At 38.1% G+C, this 15988-nt stretch overlaps 1 protein-coding gene across 5 annotated transcripts in view; it reads left to right on the top strand.

The window, feature by feature from the left end:
• RABGAP1L (RAB GTPase activating protein 1 like) overlaps positions 1–15988 on the top strand; it is a 254528-nt gene that overhangs the window by 142336 nt on the left and 96204 nt on the right. For all 5 annotated transcript variants that reach the window (XM_080407559.1, XM_080407558.1, XM_080407560.1 and 2 more), the window contains exons 15-17: positions 10661–10735; positions 14242–14367; positions 15736–15879. In XM_080407559.1, coding sequence (XP_080263685.1) covers positions 10661–10735; positions 14242–14367; positions 15736–15879 — 345 coding nt within the window. The remainder of the gene's footprint in view (positions 1–10660; positions 10736–14241; positions 14368–15735; positions 15880–15988) is intronic.

The raw sequence follows: 15988 nt of genomic DNA, 5'->3' as shown, positions 1-15988 counted from the left end.
TATGAGTTTACTGAAAATAGATCTTGACAAGCTAATAAAAAATACAGGTTTCATTGGTGACGGTAACAAGGTAATTTTATCAAAATTCCGTTGTGTAGTCTGTCATCAAAAAAATGCTTAAATGCTGGACAAGTTAGAACATGAACAAGATACACATTAAAGAATTAAAACCTAGCTAGCTAGCAGGTTACTATACATCAGCACTGAATAGATGCATTTCAAACGAAGCATCATGAAGATCACTTGTTCATTCAATGTATTCCAGTTAGTCACCTAAAAGAAAATAGAAAAATAATTTCTGATACAGATATCTTGATGTCACAGAGAAGGTGGCAATGGTGAATGATGAGGTGTTAAATGACATATTGATAGATCAGTTTTGTGTAGGAACTGAATGACTTGAGTAATTTGGTATTTTCCAGTTGCTGCAGCTGTTTTTGATTACTGTGTCCTGAACTAAATCATTGGAAAGAGTCTGTAGAAGTTCCATGAGGATGATGAGAGGATTTGGGAACGTACTTTGGAAAGAAAAACATTTTCATGCATTAGTATCTCAGTCTATTTTGTTTAATAAATAGAAGATAAAGTAATGAATCTGTCTGAACTAGAAACAACTTAAAGGAATTATCTGTCTAGCAGGCAGCTTCACAGAGGCAGAGATCCCAGACCTTCCTGGATTTTCTGTATTAGAAGTGAAGAATTTTACTTGTCTTCCAAAGCTGGGAGCCTTCCCTGCTCTCAGGGCCTCTACTGCTCCTGCAGAGGAAGCTGCTGCAGATGTTGTTCCTCTTTCTTGAAGGATCTTGAAGTTCTGGAGCAAGGCATCCCAACACAGAGGGGGTCAGGCAAAAATGCCGGGAGGCCTACATGGATGAACAAGGAGCTCCTCGACAAGCTCAAACACAAAAAGGAAGCCTACAGTGGGTGGAAGCAAGGGCAGGTAGTCTGGGAGGAATACAGAGAAATTGTCTGAGCAGCCAGGGATCAGGGTAGGAAAGCTAAAGCCCTGATAGAATTAAATCAGGCCAGGGATGTCAAGGGCAACAAGAAAAGGGTCTATTGGTATGTTGGTGATAAAAAAAAAAAAGACTAGAAAAAATGTGGGCCCGCTCAGAAAGGAAATGGGAGACCTGGTTACTGGGGATATGGAGAAGGCTGAGGTACTCAGTGATTTTTTGCCTCAGTCTTCACCAGCAAGCGCTCCAGACACACCACCCAAGTCACAGAAAACAAAGGCAGGGACTGGGAGAACGAGGAACTGCCCACTGTAGGGGAAGATCAGGTTCAAGACCATCTAAGGAACCTGAAGGTGCACAAGTCCATGGGACTTATTGATGCATGCATTGGTCCTAAGAGAACGGATGGTATCCATCATATTTGAGAAGTCATGGCAGTCCTGTGAAGTTCCCACTGACTGGAAAATGGGAAACACAACTCCCATTTTTAAAAAGGGAATAAAGGAAGACCTGAGGAACTACAGGCCAGTCAGTCTCACCTCTGTGCCTGGCAAGATCATGGAGCAGATCCTCCTGGAAACTATGCTAAGGCACGTGGAAAATAAGGAGGGGATTGGTGACAGCCAACATGGCTTCACTAAGGGCAGATTGTGCCTGACAGATTTGGTGGCCTTCTGTGATGGGGTTACAGCATGGACTGATGAGGGAAGAGCAACTGACATCATCTACCTGGACTTGTGCAGAGCATTTGACACTGTCCTGCACAACATCCTTGTCTCTAAACTGGAGAGACACGGATTTGATGGATGGACCACTTGGTGGATAAGGAATTGGGTGGATGGTCACACTTAAAGAGTTGTGGTCAATGACTTGTTGTTGAAGTGGAAAACAGTAACCTCAGGGATTGGTGTTGGGACCAGCACTGTTTAACATCTTTGTTGGTGACATGGACAGTGGGGTTGAGTGTCCCCTCAGCAGGTTTGCTGACAGTACCAAGCTGTGTGGTGAGGTCAACACACTGGAGGGAAGGGATGCCATCCAGAGGGACCTTGATAGGCTTGAGAGGTGGGCCTGTGCAAACCTCATGAAGTTCAACAAGGCCAGGTGCAAGGTCCTGCACCTGGGTCAGGGCAATTCCAAGCACAAGTACAGGCTGGGTAGGGAATGGATTGAGAGCAGCGCTGAGGGGAAAGGGCTTGGGGGTGCTGGTGGACGAAAGGCTCAACATGGCCCAACAATGTGTGCTTGCAGCCCAGAAAGCCAACCGTGTCAAAAGCAGCGTGGCCAGCAGGTCGAGGGACGTGATTTTCCTCATCTATTCTGCTCTTGTGAGACCCCACCTGCAGTACTGTGTCCAGCTCTGGGGCCCCCAACATAGGAAGAACATGGATCTGTCAGACTGCATCCAGAGGAGGGTCATGAAGACAATCACAGGGTTGCAGGACCTCTCTATGAAGTCAGACTGGAAGAGAGTTGGGGTTGCTCAGCCTGGGGAAGAGAAGGCTCTGGGGAGACCTTCTAGCAGCCCCAGTGCCTGATGGGGCCGACAGGAAAGCTGGGGAGGGGCTTTTTACACAGGCCTGTAGCAGTAGGCCAAGGGGAATGGTTTTAAACTGAAAAAGGGTAGATTTAGATTAGGTATCAGGAAGAAATTCTTTACTGTGAGGGTGGTGGGACACTGGCAGAGGTTGCCTAGAGCAGCTGTGGGTGCCCCATCCCTGGCAGTGCTCAAGGCCAGGTTGGACGGGGCTTGGAGCAACTGGGTCTGGTGGGAGGTGTCCCTGCCCATGGCCGGGGGTGGAACTAGGGGATCTTGAAGGTCCCTTCCAACCCAAACCACTCTGTGATGCTGTGATCTAGATCAGAGGCCTGTCAGTGTGTACGTCAGGTTAAGGACTGCTTTTCCCATGGAAGCATTTTGTATTTATCTGCAGTTGAATGATCTCTGCCACTTTGCTGCTTTCTCTTGATACGAACATGTTCTGCATAACATCTTTGCAGTCAGCTTTTAATTTACTGCTCCAAACAGCATCAGCAGTCTTTGTTACTGTGCTATTTTTTATGTAGTCTGTACAATTTGTGAATATTTTCACCAGCATCAGCCCTAGCACGGCTTTGTGTAAGGTTTTGGGAGTGACCTCACCTTCACTCTGTAGGCGGGAACTGTTTATTCCGACCTTTTGCTTTTTCTATCCTTTAATCAATTATATGAGTATAGAAAAGGACCTTCTATGGCAGCTTAGTTCCCTCAAAAGCCTTCAGGAAGGGATCTTGTTGAAGGTTTGCTAAAAATCTTAGTAGACTCTATTGACTGCCTCATTCTCTTATATGCTTACTGGTTCAAAGAAGGCTTTGGGAAGCATCCCTTCCTGGTAGAACAGCCATATCTAATCTCCAACATTGAATTATTCATAAGTTTACTGATTTTATTCTTGACAGTTTCTACCTACTTGCCAGTACTGAGATCAGATGCAACTGCTACATAGATTTGTAGGCAGCAACTTTTCCTTCATCCTTGCAGAGTTTTCTTAAATGGTCATGGGTTCCCTTCTTCAGATGACCTGTCTGTGGCTGGGTCTGCCTAGACCTTGAGTTTATGATTGATGTAGTGAGTTTTAGAGAAACATTGTTAAAACCTAAATGATTTGCTTATAATTTTGTCATTCCACTGGAAAAAAATAATCATCTGTGTTGAAAGTAATTTTGTGGCTGCTTTATATTACTAGAATAACTTTGAACTGAGGTGCTGTGCACTCATGCCCTTCTTCTAATATGAAAGCAAGATATTTGAAGAATAGGATTATTGAATAAGGCTAGAAGAGTTCTGTCCTCAAGTGGGAGGGTAAAAAAGCTGAAGAGCATTTTCTTCGTTCCCCACTGAAATGAGAGATGATCTGAGCTGTCAGATAAAAAGGAAAACCATTAAAAGCTCACTGCCTCATGTTAACAGGTCTGTCAGTTTTAGTTCCGTCTCTTAATCTCTTCTTCAGAACAGTAGGAAATCAGGAAAGATGGAAACTTTTTCAGTTGCAGAACATTTATGTGACAAAGTATCTAAAAATAAAGTTTAAGGCTGACAATGGTGATAAGGAATGAAAAGAGTTCCAGATTCTAGATTGGAGATTTCACTTGAGGACATCTCATAAACTAGATTGCACAGGGCAAACATCTTTAGGGAAAATACTTCTGTTGCTTGCGTACTTTCTGTTTAAATACTATGCGAATTCCAGCTCTGTTTAACGAGCTCATTCTCTGCCTTACAATGCATAACAGAATAGTACTCACAGCCTACTTCCATGCGTGCATATGTAGTTAACAGCTCGATGCTCCAGGGAATCAAAGCACTTGGCAGAATTAGTCCTCTCAACTGTTCGGAGTGTATGTAGTGCAGAATTTAGCGTGAGATGCGTTTTCTCTAATTTTCTGACTAAGGTAACTCCTATTCAACGACCAGCCCCTGTGACTTTAATAGGAGAAAGGGTGTATGTTGCAGGGAAATCCATCAGGTTAGCTGGGTGAATGTTCTTACTGGGCAAACTGGAAAAATAGGCACAAGGCCTCCCTGTTTTTCTAAAAACGGTTGAATCACTTTTCAGAGACTCAAAGCTGGTGTTAGTGTTTTCCAGTAAACAAAAGCATTATGGATGTATATGACTAATTTTTATCATTATTTTTTATATTTATATATATAAATATATATATATTTATATTTTGTTACTAAATACTTACCTCCTTGGTTGATCAAATGTAGTGTTTTTCCTAAGCCCAGTCACTCTTGCCTGAAGGTTTTAGGTGCAGGATAGATGCAGGATAGTTGGGTTACTGTAAAATGAAACACGCTGGTTTACTTGTCGTTCCAATGTCTGTCTGTTTGTTGGTACGCACATTAGTAGAGAGAATAATAAACTGTTTTTCTAGCAAAGCTAATACCGAACGGGCTGCAATAGGCAGGTTTGGGCTTTCTTTTCTGTATAATTGAAATGTGAAAATGTCTTGGAATTGCTCTTCTGTGACCAGTAGCCTCTATACCGTGATAAGCTGCGAATGATGGATTACTCTTTGGCTCATCCTTCAGCGTGGCAGAGCTGCTGCTTAGTACTGTCCTGTAAGCTGATTGTCTAACTTTCATCCTTTTTTTACATTTTCATTTCAGTTTCGTTGTAGCACCTTTTTTGAGATGATCACCTCTTCTCAGCATGCACAGATTCTTCCACATTTTTCAATCCTTAGTATTTCCTCAGATTTACAAATGGAGAATTTCAGTATTTGTCCACTTTGGTTTAATTATTTGTCAGAGAACTGATCTCTTTCTTTCCTATAGGAGTAAATAAATTCCTAAAATTTGCTAATTTTAGAATAAACGTAGTAGCGTAAACAGGATCAGTTAAGAAATTTTTTTCATCTATTTTTAGTTACTTATTTTCTTTGCTCCTGGGTTGAAGAGCAATTTTCGTAAATATTGTTGTCTTGTTTCATGCAAAGGATATTTTATGTTATCTTGTCTTCTCCCATTTACATATTAATAAGGTTTCTTCTCCATGCATCTGTGCTCCGCACGGGAGCAGCAGTACTGGTGTTGCATATGAGGTTTCTGCTGAGACTGTACTAGTGAAAAGGTCAGGACTGTGAATCTTGGATGCTGGAAGGAGAGTAAAGGCTTTAGCATGTTCGGAGATCTGCCTGAATAAATGTGAAGACTTATTCATTCTCTCAGCTCTTATAGCTCTGGAGGAGGCATATTGTATAACATACACGTGCCTCTCCCTGATACTCAATAAATGAGTAACTAATTTCTAAAAATACAGTTTTCAGTTAACACTGAAAGTCTTTGTATAATGTGATACATCCTAAATGCTGCAGTCATAGGAATATTATTACTTTCAGACTGTTAGCCTTACAATAAATTTAGTTATGGAGTTTTAAATTATACTATCACTAAAATTATTCAGCAATCAAACATATTGTAAAATACCTTGTTGCTTGAGAAGTCTGCATCAAAGTATGGATGTTTTCTTGACACAGTCTGGTTTTCAGATACCATGTAGGTCTTTTAACTGTACTAAAACAGACTTCAGCACAGAGCTATGTCTGCATCAAACATCGAGTAGATTCCTTAGATCGTTTCTATCATCTGGTATTGACACAAAGGTGAAGTAATTAGAGCAAACGAGGCTTGTCATTCTCTCCCAAAAAACTTGCATTCAATTCCTGTTACATTTTCCTTTTTCCTGAGACACAGATGCTGGATATCTTGTATGGCTGTTAATGAGCATTGTGCCAGCGTGCCTGTCACTTTTTCAGAGGAGTGAGTGTTTCCTGTGCCAGGAAACGTTATTACTGACAAGAGAGATACTGTTATTGCAGATAAGAGATGGGGATCTGTGCAGCCTCTGCTCATACCTTTCCCTCTGCATTACCGCGAAGAAGGGCGGGGGAAGTGAAAGCTCTGGAAATAAAACCTTTGTACGAGGCAGACACTACAGAAATATTTTTCATGAGCTCTCTTGAGTTTCTTATATAATTGCAACGTTTAGTTTCTAATGTCATTGAGTTACTATGGAAAAAGCAAATTGGCAATGTGATTGTAAGCTGGTGTTTGCTAGTTAGTGGTTTGCATTTCGTTGTTTTAAGTACATTTGAACCTTCAGCAACTGTTAAGCGATAGTTTTCATGCTTATGAGGATGCAAAATGATGAAAAACATTTCATTCTGGAATTGAGATATGCTCTCTACTCTTCAGTTTTAAAAACTGCTGGAACTTATACACATTAGTTGCAGAAATCCCAAATCTGGGGTTTTAAATTCAAGTCAGCAGTCTTTCCATTCGTCTTTTAAATGCTACTTACTTGGAATTTTTCTGTCTACAGAAGATTCTGATCTTGGGAAATTTTCCTCCATTAATTATTTTAGCAAAGAATTTCTGTCCGTCTCTGGATTCTTCATTCACTTTCCCAACATGCATGTGGTTCTCTGTCACTGAGGAGACCGTTGCTTCCAAAGTATTCACTTTCTCTAACGATGTTGTACTAACAACTGTGTAGTAGGTCTCTTCAGAAGACAGATAAGTATTAAAAAGACATTTTAATTCTGTAAGATCTTAATTTAGTTAAAATGAGTGAAAGTAGTCTTCAAATCAGAATCTTCATTAAGTCCCATTTATGAGACAGAGAATATTTAAAATCTCAGTTAACTAGTGAATTGTGATTGGAAGTTCCCCAAGAGATTAAGAAAATAATAACTTAAAAGACCACAGCATCGTCACAGGTTGTCATGGGAAAAATCCTGTTTGCTTGAAATTACAAAGTTACAATGACTGCAATGGAAATAGGGGATTTGGGATTTTGCTTTGGTTTTGTATTTCATGTGGAAAGACAAAGTTAATGCTCCTCAGTCCCTTTAAAGGATAAATCTTAAATAATTAATCTTAGATCTTTTGTTAATAATACGATATTATGGTGGTGGCTGTAGGTAGCATCCTTATTTCTGACGTCATATTTCAGCAGTATCAAGTCCCATAGGTTACTTAAAACTGAAAAAGTATAATTGGAAATGTAATGTGCATAAAGCTCCAAAAACCTCTTTTGCTTTGGGCAAATACAATGAAATCATTTAGATTTTAGAGACTTCATTAAAAAATAAATCTTTTGTTGTCAGTATTACGATGCTTTGACTTAACAGCAGAATCTTTCTCAGTTTTATCTAATTCCCGTGTAGCACTGCAGTTAGTAGCCAAGTATCTGATAACAGCTGCTTTTGAAGATCAGATTTTGGGGTTTTGGGGAAGGACCTGGTGGAAACTAATTTCAAAAAGCAAGCAGATCAAGTAGTTAATATTTTTTTCCATGGTTGTTGGTTGCTTCGAAGGTTTGTTAATGATGATGTTCTTTTACTTTTTACTGTTCTTTTACTGTCCTTCAGATGTGTTTATTTTATATATACTACGTATACCTGTGTCCACTAATTAATTTGAAATATTTTTTAAAACTATATTATCCAGTACTTACTGATTTGTAGTTCTGTAGATCAGCTCTTTTTACAAATGCTTCAAATTTTTCATCTGTTCTTCTGATTTAATCAGCCAATTAATGGTTTACCAGTTCACTCCCCCCCCTGCTTTTTGGGTGAATATTGTCTGTTCTTAATACATTTTTAGTATTTTTATTCCTTTCAACTTATCATCTCTTCTGATACTCAGTTGGAAACAGATCCTTCAACACATCCCCTGTTGGAAATGGCTGGATGACAATCTCTGTGATTCTTCTGTAATAAAACAGACACAGGGAAAGTTCCTGTGGATTTTCTGCTCTAGTTTAAATACAGCTTTTCTACCTTGATCATATATTTTCCAAGCAGAGGCTTTGCCTTCCTGCTCTGGATGTGTTTGAAAGGGATGTATTACTAGTTTTAATGTGTTTAGGAAGTTGCTTATGAGAAAATTTATTGGTCTTCATTCATATTTTTATACTGAACATGCAGAGTGAGGATTTTTTTGCACCCTCCCCATTTTTCCTCTTTTGCCATCATTTCAGCTTGCTTTCACAGTCTCAAAAGGAGTATCTTTTTATTTCTGATAAATTTCTGTACTTTTTAACCTATGTCCATTTTGGAGACGGTTTGTTTGTTCCAGTGTGTTGGTTTCTCAGTAGTTATTTTAAAATTTGTTTGGATTAATTTATTGCTGTTTTCAGCAAATTATTATCTATTGTGCTGATAGTGCTTCTCACAACAGAGAACCCACACATGCTGATAATTTGCTATTAATTTTTCAGCCTGGATTTTTTAAGTAAAGTAAAAAATGTCATATAGTACAAAGAAATCATAACTCCAGATGCATTATTTAAAATTTTACACATCTGTTTCTACACAGGGCTAGCGTTTCAAAGGCAGAAATAACACATCTTTTAGGAATGCTACAGAAATAAAATATTTGACATCAATGAACTGATAGATTTTGGAATAAGTAGATAAAGATTCATTATGATGATGATTAACCAGTGGATGGTTCTAATTAGTCCTATGCAATATTAATTTAAGTTTTGAAAGTAATTTCTGTTATTTCAGAGCTTAGTAGCTAAAGAGTAATTTAAAATGAACTTTTTCTGAGTGAGCATCCTTTTTTTCCAAGTCAGGTTTTGTATTTGCTATTGTAGACTTAAGGAGTTACTTTTTATATTTTACTTTTGTGGCTAGAGCTGGTTTAAACTAGTAAGCAGATTGTGATGGTTCATTAAATATTTTTCAATATTTTTTGTGGCTAGTCTTGTATTTGCTTCACCATTGAAACTGAGCAGTGGATTTGCATTATTTTCACTCAGATTTTAACTAATCCCATCTAACGTACTTTAAAAAATGGTAAGCAATATAGACAAGTGGCAAAAAGCTGTAAGTCACAGTTCAGTTTTTCACAAGCTACAGACATAATTGGAAATGTATGGATTAATTGTTTATAAACAGTGAACTTTAAAGAAATACTGAGGTTGTATTCTTTACAGAGATCTTCTTTTCTGGAATCATGACAGAATTCCTTATAAATACTTCTTAGTTTTTGCCCATCAGAAAGAAAAAGGAAAGATGGTTTAAATTTAAATGTTTTGGCCTCCATTTCAACATTTCTGGCAGAAATTATCTGCAATTATGTTAATAGATTTGGCTGGAAAGGGGTTGCATCTCTTTTTGAGACACAATTCTTCTTACATTTTGAAGAGGCAGCTAAAATATTGTATGATAGACCCACCAGCGCATCACCTGCCATCGTTTGTTCAGGCTCTCTGTGCTCCTGTTCAGTGAATTTGCAATCTTGAGTTCATTCAAGACTTTAAAAAAGAGATAAGCACAGTGTTCCAGTTTGAAACATTCTCATCTGTAAACGGTCGTGGGGGCAAAGCCCATGTTCTGATTTTTGTGGCTTGTTCCTCCCCGTAGCTCTGACCTTGTGCTTTTGCTTTCCCTGGCTGTAACCTTAGTACCTTGCTTGTTCTCTCAGGATGTCTCTCTCCCCGATGTCAATCCTGCTGCTGCTTATACTTTCACAAGTTTTCTGAAATTCTTAACATCCTCTGACATCTCTTTAAAAACAGTATCTGTCTTCTTGTCTCGGAAAAGGGGGGAAGGAAAGGTTAGTTATTTTAGTGTTGTTTTTTTAAGAGTAAGAAAAAAGTACTATGTCAGTCATACAATAGGAAAATGAGTCTTGTTTGTTCTTCAGCATAACAAGGAGATGAAAAAACTGTTTCTGATGAAATTTTCAGGCTAGAGCAGTTCTCAGTGGTTTTCTAACAGCCAGCCTCAGGTTCTATACTTCTGTGATGTCGGAACTTGTGTTTCCAAAACCAAACAAGCATTCCCCACAGCACAAGCTAACCTGGTTTTTACATCATATTTGTTTTATCCTTAAAGTTATATCATTCCAGACCTCAGCAGAATTATCCTTGATTTAGGTGAAAGGAAATTGCACCCAACTCTTTTCATGCTGTTCAGAAAATAAAGACAAAAATACACCGATATGGGATCTATGGAAGATTGAGAGTGATATGTAGATGTTTACTTAAGTGCCCTGAAAGCCTACGCAAGCACAGTTACAGTTTCACTCCCTTTATTATTTCAGCCCGTGTTGCATTATGAATTCTGAATAGCTCATTGATTATAGCACATTTTGATAATGCCTGTGTGCATTTTAAATATATGTTGACTTTTCTTTTTTCTAGGCATACTCTGTCTATGATGAAGACATTGGCTATTGCCAGGGACAGTCTTTCCTTGCAGCTGTGCTTCTACTTCATGTGAGTTAATTGCAAAATGAAAGCTTTGATATTTGAAACCAAAGCAGCTTTAAAATCAGTAGTACTGTAACATGCTATTTGACAGATATTTAGTGTTGTTTATTTGCCTGTATTCATTTTCCTCTTGTTGCTTTTTGGCAAATAGTGACTAATGGGTTCTATCTTTACGAATGTCCATTTCCTTTATATAGGAGAAATCCATTAAATTGTCAGGTACTTCTGTGTCAAAACCTGAAATTAATTTGTTACATATTAATGTTTTCTTTTAATGTAGTTGTCAGGTAGGTGAACTCCCTTTGGGTTTATGGGGAGTTTAACTTTGGGAGATATTCTTGGAGCAGCGAAAAAGAGCAGGCAGTCTCATTAATTTTCAGTCAGCCTTTTTCTCCTAAGGACATTTTATAATGTCTTTTGTGTGAAAGCTGAATTTTAACCTTGATATTTTTGCCTGTAACCAAAACCTACAAACTTTGATCTGTTGCTTCCTATATATACACATCCATGTATATATAGAGATAGATAGGTAAATACATAATTTTTAAACTTTCAAGATGCTTTAACTTTTGATGTGTCAGTGGAAAAGCAGCAGATGCATGTAGTGTGGGTATCATAAAGAATATCTGAATAAACCACCCAAAACCCCAACAACCCTTAGTCAGGGTCTTGCCTGCTCTTTCTGTCAGGCTTTAATTAATAAATTATTGAAATACACTTTGGATTGTGGTTTTGAGTCAGCTGTTGGTGGTATAGATGTTACACGTATGCTTCCTAAGGCATCAAGAATTCAAATTCAGATTAATTTAAGTGTTAATTCCTGGTGAGATCTGTGACTCCATGAAGACTTAAGGAGCATATTCTACAGTGACAGTGTTGCAGAGAAGCTTTAGATTCTTTTAAGGATAAACCTGAGTTAGTCACATTATTGCAATCCCACATACCGTGCAAATTAGCTTATCTAACAGTTATTTTGCAATTAACTTTTTACCCAAAGAAGGATTTTTAAGTTCCATTGGAAGAATAAGCCATTTTCAATACCAGAGTTGTTTAGAAATGAGTGGGTGTCGCATTCTTAACATTTGACTAATACTTCAGCTCCTCTCAGTTAGTTGTGTGCTGTCATTACTATAGAGAATCACCTCTGTTTCTAGTCTTTCTGGAGTTAGAAGAAATTGCCCTGTACGTTGGGAATTCTAAATGGCAATTACACTCATTTTAATATGCCCTTTATAACATTTGCTTTCATAATAGGATATTAAACTGAAATAATCAGAGACAGGGGGAAAGGGAAGCAGTCTCAATGAGCTCATGTAAGTTGGGAGCTTCCCAGGATGCCCTCAGACTCTTTGTTTTTCTCAAATTCTCCAACCAATCTGTATGCTGTGAATGCTTGTAAGACCCTCTCTAACTCTTTATCTTTGCATGGATTTCTAGACCCCTTCCTTTCCCTTTTTTTTCTGGGACAGGATATCCTTTCTCTTCAGTGTAGATATCTTTCAGGGATGGTTGGGTAGCCTGAACCTCCATCCTGGATTTTTGTGGTTTTGCTGCTTTGGTGAAATTCCTATCAAAGGTGAGCAGGTAACTTCTAATTGCAGGGGAACAGTGTTGCCAACTCTAATCATTTTACTGTAAGTCTCACAGTATTTAACTTTTTTTTCCTTGTTGTCTATTTTTGAAGTCATTGCTATGTGAAAAACTAAAATTTCATTTTAAAAAATTGTAAATTTTTGGCTTTTTTTGATTCCAAAGAAAAGATAATTAGGGGCAAATATCTAAATGCCAAAAAATCAGAACAGAAATGCCAAAAATATCTGTTTTGCTTAAATAAAATAAGAAATGAAAACTTGATTTATGATTTTAAATTCTTGGGGTTGGTAATATTGGAGAACCTCTGTCTACTGAGAGTGAGGAATTGGTGGCCTCTGCCTGTAAATGACTTTGGCTTAGTACTTACTCTGTTCCCGTTCCCACTCCCTCTCCCTGTCTTGGGGGAGGAATGATTGTCAATGCACGTGTGTTTGATTGAGCATGCAAGGTAGGTGTGCTTGTGCATGAGCATCTGTCATTTGATTAGAAATAATTATTACTTTACCAAAAAACCTGAAATTTGCATTCATCTGATTATACAGCAGATTCAAGCCTTTTGGTCAGGATAAAACTATTTCTCCCTTTACTTTGTCTGCAGCTTTTATCCACTGTCAGTGGGGATCCATTCCATCCAGATAAAATTGTGTTAAAGAGCTTTGAGATTCGTAAGAGCTTGTCCTGGGCAAATCTAGCCTGGACAGGTAGCTAGCAGCTGATCTGGCAGTTCTTTATGCTAACTAGTTACTTTCATGTATGATGTCTGAAAATGAAAATGAAAGTGTCTGCCCATGGAGACAGGCCATAATCATAGGCTGAACATAAAAGATGAAACCCTGGAGGTAAATATCAAGAGACTAAAATTCTCTTTGAAGAAAATACTGAGCTTTTTATCCATTGCTGATATTTGATGAGGGGTTGGCAAGAAGCTGAATGAGTCAATACACTAAAAGGTCAAGAGTCGTCATTCTTGATACTCAGTAATTGTTTTCATTTGTTCCAATCTGGTGCTTGCAAAAGAAAGATTATTTTTAATGTGTTTGGAAATCTGATTTGGGGTCTGCGGTGACTCTGCTTGTGCCTACCTTGTTCTTGTGTTACCTGAAGGTGTGGGGGAGATGTCTTGTCAGTGAAGGTTTCATGACACAGGGCTTCCCACAAATTCAATGGGCTCAAGCCAACAAATGAAACGTCAGTGTGGCTCACATACTTTGTCTTTTAGTGCCACCTTCTAAAACTCTGTTGGATGAGAAATTCTGGTCAAAATTAAATAGAAATTATGGAGATAGGGCTTCTGGAAAAGTCATGATGTTTATAGATGGAATCAGCGCTCCTGAGGTCACAAGTAGGTTCTGATGGCAAAATTTGTGATTTCCTTAGTTGTGTGGGAAACCTGACTTTAGAGAGTTTGATGTCCTGGGGTTTGCATGAAAGAAGATAAGTGTTATTTGCACTAAGAACTGGTTGTACCTTAGTTCTCCCAATTTTTTCCTGTTTAACCAGATCTCTCTCAGAAATCACCGTCATTGGTTGTTGTTTTTTCTTTTCTTTCTTTTTTTTTTTTTAATGTTGTTTTGTAGATGACAGTTGTGTACTGGTTGTTCTCATATGTATTTGGCAGAAAGAATACTGACGACAGTTGTGCTGCTGTAGGGATGTATATGTATATGAACCTAAGATATGATCCCACATTTTCTCCAAAGAAGGTCTTACTGAGCTAAATCTAGGTGCTCATCAAGGAGAGTAGGCCCCTTGAGATTTTAATTGCTTAATTCTACATTCATAGTACTTTGCTAAAAATTTTAATATATCCCTTGTTCTGAATTCATCATGCATAAGGTTTTTAAGTGTGTGTATTTGTGTAAGGCATTTCCAGCATCAGCTCAGTTTTTAATATTATATTTCTGTATTTTTCCAAACAGATGCCAGAGGAGCAGGCATTCTGTGTATTTGTGAAAATAATGTATGACTATGGCTTGAGGGACCTCTACAGAAATAACTTTGAAGATCTCCATTGCAAATTTTTCCAGCTGGAGAAGTTAATGCAGGTAGGGCCAGAATAACAAATTCTTCTACGTTGATTAATGGAAATACTGGCATGAAGAGATTAATGCTTTGCTTCCATAAGCTACTGGACAGTAAAACCCCTCTCCTTTTGGGGGTGGGGTAGAACTAAAGCAAGGAAGTTTAATATCTGGGTCCAAACCTTGTGAGCCAGATGTGTTTCTGATTTCTTTTGTCTTTCACAAACCAGGCTTGCTGCTAATCTTTGTATCCAAGCAGAGTAGGTATCTGGGTTTTTTTCTCTCTGTTTGCTTGTTCTCCCCCCTGTTTTGTGATGGTGGTTAGAGAGAAAATAGCTGTTCTGTTAAGGCCAGAGTTTCTTTTGGACTGCCACCATCAGTGTCCTACTTTCTATGAATTATGTTGATGGTTAAGAGGTCAGGCAAATCAGGACATCCTGATGCTTATGAAATATGAATCAAGCATAGGTTATTTTGTAGATTTTACTGTGTCTTCAATACGTTGCTCTTTTATCAGATGGAATTATTTCACAGTCAGAGCAATTTAACATAAATAAATAGCTGCAAGTTTTACACATTGTTGTTCTGACTAATAAGCATTTACTAACAGTTCATTAAGCTTTGACCTGTGCTTCTGTTAGCATAGGGAAAGCTAGCTGATGAAGTCCATTACCACAGATAACCATATATACCTCTGAGAAATATTAAAGCCAAACAAAACAGACCACTGTTAATTTAATGATCTTTTTTTCAGATGTCAAATTGTACATATTTCCCACTTGATGGATTAGAATTACATACTAATTAATTTGATACGTTGGCATATGGTGTTCTCAGTATTTACATGTGTTAACAAAGATTTTTACTTTGTTAACTGAATATGAATGTATCCTCAGTGTACAGTAGGACTATCAGTGCTTGTTTTATGTTGCTTAAATATATCCTCCTAGTTAGAGGAATGGTTTGATGGAGTTGTGTGCTTTATTGCTTCCAGGCTTTGCAAAGTGATCTCCTTGTTCTAGTATCTGTTAGTTTTTATATCAGGAGCATTTTTAGCAAGACCCAGCAAAGGAGTAACTTAAACATTATACGCTATGCATGACATACATTTCACAACTGCTCCTCCTTTCAATAAAGTTTATGTAACTTCTCAATATAATCTCAGTACATTATTTGGTACTGTGATAGGATCCACAGTGGATATTTTACTAAAAACTGTAACCATGGGCACTGAAATTTATGAAGAAACGTGTTTCCATTGCTCAAAAGAAGCCAGGATTTCACTTTGTTGTGTTTTTCAGTGTTTAGCAACCTGGTAGTTACTGGCAGTGTAGATGAAGAACTCGGATTAATGAGTAATACTGAAGCATTTATTTTTTTCCTTTACTCTAGGAGCAACTACCAGACTTGCATAGCCATTTCTCAGACCTCAATTTGGAAGCTCATATGTATGCGTCCCAGTGGTTCCTCACTCTTTTTACTGCCAAGTTTCCACTCTGCATGGTCTTCCACATCATTGACTTACTACTTTGTGAGGTAAAAAAACCTTGAATTGGAAAGCCTTTTCTCCTCTCCGTGCATGTTTCTTCTTTTTTTGTTTTGTTTTGTTGGAGTCATTTACCGTTTAATTTTGAAGTGTGTGTAA

The sequence above is a fragment of the Falco punctatus genome (assembly GCF_963210335.1).
Source record: "Falco punctatus genome assembly, chromosome: 11".
Taxonomy (NCBI): Eukaryota; Metazoa; Chordata; class Aves; order Falconiformes; family Falconidae; genus Falco; species Falco punctatus.
Note: the sequence above shows the minus strand (reverse complement) of the source record. Positions and strands in the feature narration are given on the sequence as shown.